This window comes from Terrapene carolina, unplaced genomic scaffold (assembly GCF_002925995.2).
Source record: "Terrapene carolina triunguis isolate 2854851 unplaced genomic scaffold, T_m_triunguis-2.0 Scaffold15582, whole genome shotgun sequence".
Lineage (NCBI taxonomy): Eukaryota > Metazoa > Chordata > Testudines > Emydidae > Terrapene > Terrapene triunguis.
The window spans coordinates 1-11,215 of record NW_020679933.1 but is presented as its reverse complement, the minus strand read 5'-3'; the positions used below and the strand labels follow the sequence as shown (position 1 = coordinate 11,215).

The window sequence follows — 11,215 nt, the reverse complement described above, 5'->3', positions numbered from 1 at the left end:
ATATGTGGACAGAGTTGGCATCGGGCTTTGTTACAAGGATAGGTTCCAGGGTCAGTGTTTTTGTTCAGTGATGTGTGGTTGCTGGTGAGTATTTGTATTTATCAGAGGCCCAAGTGGAGTAAAAGTGTGTTGAAGCAATAAAAGACATTCTGCATGCTCCAAGGACAAAGCAGAGAATCCAGTTATTCTCCACTTCCTCCCTCTTTCAAAGGAATCAGCAATTCACTGTAAGATTCCGCTGTACATGCTCACAGCTACACCATGCCATCAGGGGAAATAGAACGTCCATGACCTCTTTAGGATTCTTCGATTCCTACAAATGCAAAGCTCATATCTAGCGTCCTCATCCACCAAGCATGTAATTCTCATTCAAAGAGCCTAATTTTCCACTTCAAACACCTACTGTATGGTCCAGCTTTATTAACCCAGGATATTCATAAAAGTCCGATCTGAACCCAAAGCTTAGGAGACAGGAAGCAGTTTTAGGGTACATCTACACAGGGATAAAAGACTGATGGCACGGCTGTGGCTGGTCTAAGACAGCTGACTCAGGCTCATGGGCTAAAAATTGCTGTGTAGACTTCAGGCTGGGGCTGAGCTCTGGGACCCCACCCCCTGAGGATCCCAGTCCCGAACATCTACAGAGCAATGTCTCAGCCCCAGAGCCCACACCCCACAACCTGAGTCAGCTGACTCAGGCCAGCCAGGGGCTTTTTATCTTTGCGTAGACATACCCTTACAGAACAAACAGACAGAAAAGCAACCCTCACCTTGATTTAGTCAACAGCCTTTACTGGGCACCAAACTGTGGATCAGAAATTGTCATAATGGGCTCTCTGTAGTACTATTGACCCCAAACCAGTCATACATAATGTAATAGGAAATAGATGCTATGTGCACTCCAGTCTTTTGACATATTACTATTTTCTAGTTAAATATAACGTATCTATTCCAAAGCATATCCACAATGAAACACACTTTCCAGGAATACGTAAAGGCAGTTGGATGGATAGCTAGAGCATAAGTCAACTTTCTGGGTCTAACATTGAGATATTAGAAACTTCAGTAGAAAGGGGGATGTTTATAGATGATATAAAAACCTGACAACAAAACACTCAGTAACATTTGTATCTGCTAGCATGAGACCTAAAACGGATCCAACTCATTGCGGAAGACCAACAGTACTATGGTTCTCCACTGGTTTCCAAAAGTCACGACAGGGATGTTCTCAGCAAGATTCCTTACCCTTTTAGTTCATCAGCTAAGCACATGCCGAATTGTTTGGTACCAGTTTCCATGCACCTTCTTATCATTAGCCGATACCGAGGTTCAAAGACATGAAGTGGGCAAGGGATGGTAGGGAAGGCCATGGTACACACAAAGATGGGAACATCTTCATTCAAACTGCAAAAATACAAATATGAGAACAGTCAGTCTCCTCCCGCATACTGTATTTATTCAGCACAAAACCTCATAGTTGAGGTTTGATTAGAGTGGTTTCTCAGACTTGTTTCTCGTAAAATAAGCTCTTGGTCAACAAAAATGTGTTGCTTTCACAGGCACCAGAGAATCAAGGGCTCTCCCAGCTATTAATGTACTCTAGGTACCAATACCTCCATTCTTTGGTTTTAATAGAGAACGTTTGGAAAATGCAATCACATTCTCAAGCATGTGCATGGAAAAAAGCATCTAATTTGCACATCACTAAGTCTTCTACAGCTTTTATCTATAATTTTCAAAAAGATATATTACTGTACACTACATATACTTTAAACATGGCTGGAAAGCAATCTTTATATTCCAAAGTGACATTGAGTGTTTGTAGGAATTCAGTGGAAATGGGGACTCAGGGACAGAGTTAACTTTCAGCCTCTAGTTTTGTAACATACTTTCATTTTTCTGTTGTGATTTTTTTTTTAATTCAGCTATATGGCAAGTACAAGTAATCATGGATAAAGCAACCAATACATCTACTTATAAGCATGTGCTTCTCCTACTCCTAATCCCCCACTTCCTACTGTCGGGGAAGATGTTTTAATTAGTTTTAAATTATGGGTTTTTTATTCATAGAAATAAATCACTATATTTATTGCCAAATAAAATTAATATTTTCCATTGATGTTGTGCACCTCTCACATCCAAGCCTATTTTTTCTTGATTACTATCTACTACAAACATGCCAGCATTGGAACAGATTAAGTGAACCTTTGAAACCTACTTTCATAAATAAATTAAAGGTTTCTTCAGTAATCTGGACCAAAATAAAATTTTACAACATTTAGATACAACCGAAAAACAACTTACTTTGATAACTCCTTCATTTCTTCTTCATAAACTTTCTTTCTTTCTGACAATTCTTCCGGCAAGTAACGAACTATTAGTTCTTCTGTAAGGACAGTCTTTTTATAAGTTCTGCTTGCCAAAAACTATAGAGAAGAGAGTTAAAGTTTAAGTACTAATATTTAATCAGTTCTGTCTAGCCCCTATTCCAAGAGCAAGATAGCTCAAGATGATTTGCAAACAGTGACAAAACAATGAATGCAGCAGCTTCCTGATGTAAAGTTGTTCTAATTCCTCTTCCTCTCTCACCCTTTCAAAAATGTTACATTATCTCTGGGATACAAGAGTGGACACACTATTCACTTCAGTGCCCATAAACTTCCAGAAGGGTGCATTTATCATAGGCTCTACAACATAATAATAATAATAATAATAAAAAAAATAGGTACTCTTCAGACCTGTGAGAATAACTGACTTGCAATTCACTGGCAGTTCCAAAGAGTTGAAAACAATTCAGTTTGACTCAAAAATTCCAAAATATTTCAGGTTTGGTTCAGCATATCAAAAGAGTTGGGAAAAACTTGTATCAGGCCATCTAAAGAAAAAACATTTTGGATAGCGATGGTCCCTTATTACCTAGCTGTTAAAGCACTGACCCAGAATGTGAAAAACCCAGGTTCAAATCCCCACTCTAGAACAGGGACTTGAATCCGGGTCTCCGCCACTCCCAGGTAGGTGCCCCAACCACCAGGGTCAGAGAGTATTCTCAGTTTCTTCTGTTGAAGCTACTCCACTCTGTGTAAAGTGTTTAAGTATTCACTGGACCAGAGAGAGTGAGCGAATGAGAATGACTATCGCCCGGTGGTTAAGGCACTCACCTGGGAGGGTAGGCACCACTCAGGTTCCAGTCCCTGCTCCAATGAATATTTAATCATGTATGTAAAGTGTAACAGCTTCAGTAGGAGAGAAGGGGGGAGGGTGCTTTAACCAGGCTAAAGGGTGTAAATGTTCAACACCACTTGTAGTTTGAATTTAACGAACAAAAACAAAACGTTTAGGTTTCAGAAGTGTTGAAACAAAGCTGGTTTGACATTTCTGAATTTCTTCTGACCCTTAACCCTCCTGCCCCCTCCCCACTTTGACTGAAACAACTAGCTGAAGCAGACAGGAGCTTGAGAAATTTTTTGGTCTATGCAAATCAGCATTTTTCTGCTAAATATTTTCTGTTTTCCCCCCCCCCACCACCATCACCACAAAAGCCCAAAACACGTTTGCCAACCTCTAGTCCTCTTTACTTAGTGTAAAGGACATAATCCCTTTTGACTCTAAAGCTGCCAAGTTATTGCTACCTGAAGAGTCTAAATATTTGGGAATCACATTTCCCACAGCTGAGCATACATTTGCTACACCAGAATGGCCAGAAGCGTACTTTGTTCACCAACACAGTATCAGTAGAGATACTGCAATGACAGTATGGCCTCTTCGGCATTTTCACAGTCTTTGTTAGAGACTACAAAAACAAAAACTTATGCCCAAATAAATCTGTTAGTCTTTAAGGTGCCACTGGACTCCTCGTTGTTTTTGTGCATACAGACTAACACAGCTACCCCTCTGATATTTGTTAGAGACTGTTCAGACAAAAACTAAAACGCCTAAATTTCAATGTGAGAAAGTAACGCGAACAATTTTGGTCAGTACTTCCCTTCCCTACAGCCTGCTCCAGATTATTAATACACCTTAATAAATACTAGTGTTCGTATTCAGAATACATCTGGGCAGAGCACAACAAGATTACTATGTTGGCCCTATATTGTTCAGCTGTATGTATGCAAAGAGATTTTGCACAATATACCAAGATCTTAATAAGAGCTTCTAAACAAACCCCTCACAAATACAAACTTACTTCAGACAGCTTTTCTTTGCAGAGTGGGCAATACGGGTTATGATCAAGGCAACGCTCGAGGCATTTGAGACAAAACGTATGTCCACAGGGAGTGGTAACAGGCTCGTAGAATAACCTGAACAAGACAGTTGGGACAAAATAAAATTGGTTCTTTATAATTTCCATCCAACACACAAACAATACAGATAGTAATGAGTCACTAAGCCTATCATTTTTAAAGCTATTTTCCCCCTGCAAGTCAATCTTATATGACATTTTTATTATCTAGTCTCTATCCTATGATGTAAAAGAGATTTCATTTTTAAAATAAATCCATTATGTTGACATGTTGCAAAAATAATTTCAGCCTCTCCAGTGAAGTTAACATTGATTACATTTTTGCAAAGATGAAACAAAACCTTTAATTCATGTTAGAATAGCTTCCAGTACAACCCTTCCCTCAAAACCAAATACATTTGGTCTAAAGTTTAGGAAGACTCTCAGCTCTATGCAGTCATACCTCATGCAGAGGGAACACTCGAAGTCAGATGCATCCACAAGGATTGCTGGTATCTCACGTAATGCAGAGGTGGCAGAGTTTTCAAGTACAGTATCTCCATCTAAGGGAGGAGGACAGCTCTATGTCAAACATTCAGGTAAAGCAGGCACTATGTACGTACACATTATGGAATCAGAGCAGTGACCCTATGCTAGTTTTCTACTATGAACCCAGTTTTTGTATCTGTTCTCTATGAACACAAACTCCCCCCGCAAAAAACTCCTTTCCACCTTAAATATTACACATTACCTCCTGCCAGAGGGTAACTTTTCTGAGAGGGTACTGTTTGAGAGCCAAAGTTTGAGACAAGGCAAAAAACACTTCAGAGTTGGAAATAGGTTTTAATTTTTCAAGAGTTTTTCATGTTTCAAACAAACCCTCCCCCAACCCCCAAAACAAGCTTAATTTAAGAACTCCACATTTGTTTTTTTAACACCCCCTTCTCCCTCTGAAGTCAGGACTATTGCATTTAAGTATTTTTTGGGAAGGCTGGAGGTAAATTTGCTAACACATTTGAATCTGAGAACTTTGCTGTTGCAGTAATGTTTAGTGTTCTCAAGGGCAGGCACTGTTTATAAAAGAGTGAAGAGCATTAACGAACTTCTAGCATAGCCTGCTTTGTTGGGACGTTCTGTATAGCTGAATTCCTGATTTTCAAGAATTTTAAACTTAAAGCACAGCCCAGAGCATTAAGCTCTGTGACTAAACCAAGCAGGCTGAGCGTTTAAGGGCTGAAGCCAGAAGAGCTGGACTAAGAGACTTTACTAAATTCACAGGTTCAGCCTAAGTCCCTCAGATCTGCAGACTCCTAAATTCTTGGGTCTTGAGAAACTTACAAATGCCTCAAAACCGCGTGGACAAGTCTGGTCTCCCTGTAGACAAGATTTCTACAAGTTTGGACCTAGAAGCTCTGTTACAGTATAAGCTCCATAATGGTTACTCTGGTGCTTACAAGGTCTGATCCTGCAATAAGATCTCTGCAGGCAGATTCCTTCATCTGTGCACAACTCACAGAAGGATCAGCATCTTTGTCCAATAATTTTAACACTGTAGTTCAAAAAGCCTAAGCAGCAGAAAGTCTAGAAGTACTAAGCAAAAGTTCCAATACCATTGGCAACTCTGCCTCCTAACTCTCTGGTGGAGGAGTCTAACTAGATGCCACATGAAAAATTAAGTTTCCCCCCCTTGCATGCAAGTTACAACACTATGCTTTGTCATGGGACAACCTGTACACAACCCTCTGGCCTGTATCAACTACAGGGAAGAGGTGGAGGGCATTGGGGTCTTGTGGCTGATAGATTAGTGGTTTTCATGGAAAATGTTTATCTTTAACCTATATCTTGAGTGTGGGGTCCCTGAACAATAGCAGGACCCTAAATGGGCTATTCAGGGGACAGTAACATGGCATCACATCTTGTGTAAACTGTAAATTGACAGTTAAAGTGTGAAATGGCTCTAAATCCCTTACTGTGAAGGTAGGGGAAGGTTACATTTCCCACCCCGGTGATTGGGTGGGTTTGCAGTTCACAGGCCACTCTGTAGGAGTTTTCCTATCACAGCAGGGTGGGGGACCATTTCTATTACCTGGAAGAAATGTGTTGTGTGTGGAGAGGTAGAAAACAGACAGCGGTACTCTGCGTGTAAATTTCAAGGCAGAAGTCAGATTTCTAACCTTCAACATTTGGTGAAACAATGAATGGTAATACAGTGGAGATTTAAAAAAAACATCCATTAACCACTTATTTCACTATACAGCACATTACTGCCTTCTAGCATTCCTTCACACTGCTAACCCCTTTAGAGATCTTTGTTTTAAAAGCCTGAAATATCTATGTAAGCAGATGCATCAAATAGCAGAATGGATGGGGCTACTGCTCTTTTAAATGGATTCTTGGTTTTCTGGGGAAAATAGATATTAACATGTGATGCAAATTAGCTCCCCCTCGTTGGGCTTACTGTGCATCTTTTTCATGTAAAGAGAGACTCTGAAGTTTAGTTATACCTCAGAGACCTAATAACTACAGCACTCTTGTCACCAGCAGCACAATATCTAAGCTGTTAGGGGATGAAGCATCAGAAAGGCAACATTTGGAGAAGAGAAGTGTGTACTCCTTAGATGAATCAAGACTGCTCTGGAACAATATTGATTTTTAGACAAGGGTTTCAACTCTGCTCATCACAACAAACAAGAATGACTAGTTGTCTGAAGTCGTGTTGCAGCCGTGTAGCCCTCTGACCACACACGCCTACTTGTCACCTACCACCCCACACTAGAACCCATATGGGGTATCAAACAATTGCAACCCATAGCCAATGGGAACCACATCCTGAAAGAAATCTTTCCTGAACTCCCTCTTCTAGCCTTGAAACAACTCCCCCACCTCACCACGCTCATCACCAGAAGAAAGCTCCCCACTATGATCTTGAGTGAACTCACACACAAAAACCAACAAGAACACCATATCACCTCTGGGTGAATGCTTTTCACAAAGCGATCACTCTATATCTAACCTATCAGCACTCATCCTCAAAGGAAACCTACACAACACCCTCCAAAGATGAACCTGGGAGCTTAAATTCATAACTTCACTAGGCACTAAAAATGATGGTCTTAATAAAGAGACAGGATTTCTAGTTTATTACAACAATTTGTAACCCACTACCTCCCCATTTTTGTCCTATTACTGCAGAGGTGTTAATGGGCCACTTCACATTGTATAGTCTCTTAGAATGTGTCTTAACTACTTGTACTAAGATCTGGTCCACACTGAGGGTATGTCTACACTTAAAATGCAACAGCAACACAGCTGCACCACTTCAGTATAGACACTATCTACACCGATGGGAAGGCTTCTTCTGTCTGCATAAGTAATCGACTGCCCTGAGAGGCGGTAGCTAGGTTGATGGAAGAATTCTACGCTGGGGGCTAGGTCAATATTGCTATGTCTCTCAGGGTGTGGATTTTTCACACCCCTGAGAGACATAGTTCTACTGAAGTAAATTCCTAGTGTAGACCAGGCCTAAGTACCTTTCCCAGACCTGAAGAGCGCTCTCTCTCTCTCTCTCTCTCTCTCTCAGTTTTACCTACAAACAGTAACAAAGCAGTGTTATTTTCTTATCTCTTTTAAAATAGAGTGCCATAACCCAACACCCCCACTGCCCCCATCAACCTCCCCCCCAAAAACACAACAGGACAGACCTTTTTTAGGAATCTTATTGGGGACATCCAAGCTTTGTAAATCCATCAAGTCACTGGATAGCTTTCTTTTTAAACGTGCACTAGGTAAGCTGGAGAGGATTGTTCCCAATGACTTTTTATTGTCTTCAAAATGCAAATCCAGTACATTGTGAGAGAGAGAGGAATTAGTGCTTCGAAGTACATCGGGCTCTTGGGACAGGGCTTTTGTTAATCTGAATACAGTATCCTGAAAAGAGAAACTGCGTGAAAGTCAGACAGATTTTGTTTCCTCGTTTTCTGCACTAATTCTATCCATAGAAATGATAAGACAGTAGTGTCATGGTGGCAACCTGGTAACTGATCTAAGCCAATACTAATAAGAGATACTTGCTCCAATTGCCTCAGAAATAGAGGGCTATTTCTCTCATTACAGTTCTCATTCTTTTCTAACCACCCCTCCTGACATATTATAATTGTGCATTCTCAAAACGCACACAGAATAACAAAAATAAAATGTTATTTAAAACATGATGGGACACCATATGAAAACAGCAATTTGGCTCTCTTAGAAAGTGGTACCCCAATCTAATTATATTAGGTAGCCTCAGGGTATGCCTACATAGCAAAGAAAAACCCATGGCTAGCCCGTGCCATTCGACTCAGGCTCGGACTGTGGGGCTATTTCCAGGTTTGGGCCCGAGCTCGGAAGTCTACACAGCAATGAAACAGCCCCACAGCCCAAGTCCCACAAGCCCGAGTCAGCTGGCCAGCCATGGGTTGTTTTTATTTTTATTTTTATTTTATTTTATTTTTTTGAACTGTGTTGAGAGCTCTAAATACAATTCATACTTCCTTCTATCTTTTTATCATAGTGCTCTAAAATTTGAGAGAGGAAAAGATGCACTAGTAATAACTAAGTTTGTATATAAACATATCCAATCTACCTGACTTGAATTGTTGCATATAACAAGATGCTTCAAATTTACTCTTGGTGTTAATATAGTTTGAGTATTTTATTCTTTACCTCAGAGCACCCAGCAGCAGAACCATCTTCAACAGTATTTAAGCTGCTTAAAAATGCAGGTTTCAACCTTGTCCGACTAGAGAAAGGTGCAGTGAGACTGTCATGCACATTTTCAAAGGCTGGGAAAAACATCTCGCACATTATCTAGTAAATGAGAAAAAAGAATTTTTTGAGATGGAGTTACAGAAACAAACGTGTGTAGTCTAAATGAAGGTTACTTGCTTGTAACCAGGGTTCTTCAAGATGTACTCTGCATATTCACAGGTGTAGCCTGCATGGTTAGAACTCTAGCTAGCAGTAGCTCTTGGAGCGCTCACATGCCTTCCCCAACCTCCCCACAGTGAACACTCAATGTTCCAGGGAGAGGGTATAAAAGGGCCATGGCACTCCAGCTGCCTCAGTTCCTTCCCCATGTGCCAAGCCCTTTGTAAGGCGGACTCCGAGACAGTGGGGAAAAACAGGCAGGGAGTGTGAATATGCTGGTTACAGGTAAGTAACCTTCATTTCTTCTTCAAGTGCCCTTGGCATATTCCCACACGAGACAGTAGTCCTCTGATGAAGGATGGTGGGACCATGGAATCCTAATTGAATAAAGGACTGCAGAATAGCCATACCAAATATGCATCAGATCTAGATTCTACTTATGCATTTGAGTGGTCGACCTGCTCAGGTGATATACAAGGGTATTTTGTTCCCCCCATACATGAATTGTTATTGGGTGATCGATCACCTTGTTACGAATCCCAGACACCTTGCCTGTATGCACAATTGTAGGGAACGAACTCCCCTTTATTTCTTCAGATAATATAAACACTGTCCTATTGTCTGTCATGATCTGGCATACCCTATGTTTGACTTGAGGCAGAAGTGATTTGAGAGCCAACCTGATTGCTCTCAGTTTTAAAGATACTGATATGTAGATTCTTTTCCTTTGGTGACCAGTGAGCTCTTACCAATAAATTTTTGTTTAAATGGGCACCACCCAACCCAGCATAGACGCATCAGAGATAGGTATTACTGACAGCAAGACAGACTGAAAGGTATAACCTTCATTACATTTAGAGCACATCCAACACATCAGTGTTGTTAACTTTTACAGTAGAATTACCAATTCGCAATGAACATTGTGTAAGCCAAGTTTGTAATTTCTCCTACCCAGTGCTCTTCTCCCCCCACCCCCGGTTCGTGCTACCCCCTACAATATTCTGTATAAGACTCTCTTATAAAAGAGTCCAGGCTACAGACTCTCTTCACACACAGCAAGTTACGCTGTCGATTCAGATTTCTCTGCCTGCAGCATGGGTGAGTCTGATTTTCCTGTGAATCATGCTTTTCCGGTGTTCTGATTTGCACCAACAAAATTTAGGTCTGTGCCCACTGATAACCTAAACTGTTCCCTGAAATTCTGGAAGTAATTATTCTATTAGACGGACACCATTAAGTTGAGGTTAGACCTCACTTCACTCAGCCTATGAGTGTCTGCAACTTGCTTCCACAGGACAGTGGTAAGGCACACAGTTTAGTAAAACTCACCTACAAACAAGACAAGGAGGTGATCAAGGAGATAGTACTGTGCCATGGGAGAGACTTCTGTGCAATTAGATGCACTAAGGTTTTATTTGATATTATGCCAAAATGGGTTGTTGTTTTTTTATTAACATGGAATGTATCTGAATCCAAAGATTTTCCTTAGCTGTAGGGCACAACAGACCCGCATACAAAAAAAGAGTGGCATGATGTAGTTACTGTACCTTTTGGGCTTCTTTCTTCATTAAGCTCCATTCAGGATTTAAGGCAACACAATAAAGAAACTCCTTCAGTGCTTCTTCAGTCCTTCCCAATCCAGAAAGAGCTTGTGCTTTCACATAATGACCCTGCATGCAAACAAAAGGTGTGTGAAACTGACATTTCCAAAGTGACTGATTGTAACACGAGACCAATGAACACTGCTTTTATTTTCTCAAGACACACGGCATTCTTTCAAATGGAGCAGAAGTTAGAAATAGGATGGGGAGTGGGTTGCAATGCTCTGATCTAAAAGTACAAGATGGATGCTTCCATTCCTGTTGTGGCCTTTCCATGCGTTGGAGACCAGGAATGGAACACAGCTTTTCCTGAAATTCTTGCACAGCTCCACAGACCCTCTGGATAATGTCAAGTGATCTCATTTGAGCAAACCAATAGGTAACCCTTTTACTTCTGGACTGAGAGAGTCTGGCACCAGTCATGCGGTTCAACTTCAGATAGGGGTAGTTGGGAGACCTGCAGATCTGCAGGTCTCCCAACTACCCC

General features: G+C 40.9%; 1 protein-coding gene across 1 annotated transcript; it reads right to left on the bottom strand.

Annotated features, from left to right (window-relative positions):
- Nucleotides 1-1,245: 1,245 nt before the first annotated feature.
- Nucleotides 1,246-10,803, bottom strand: LOC112108234 (LON peptidase N-terminal domain and RING finger protein 2; the record flags this gene model as incomplete). Its single annotated transcript, XM_026661713.1, has 7 exons — nt 10,675-10,803; nt 8,924-9,067; nt 7,921-8,146; nt 4,683-4,782; nt 4,184-4,298; nt 2,305-2,426; nt 1,246-1,404 (listed from the first exon to the last, which is right to left on the bottom strand). Coding segments are annotated over exons 1-7 (995 nt in total), but the record flags the coding sequence as incomplete, so codon positions are not given.
- Between the last annotated feature and the right edge of the window lie 412 nt (nt 10,804-11,215).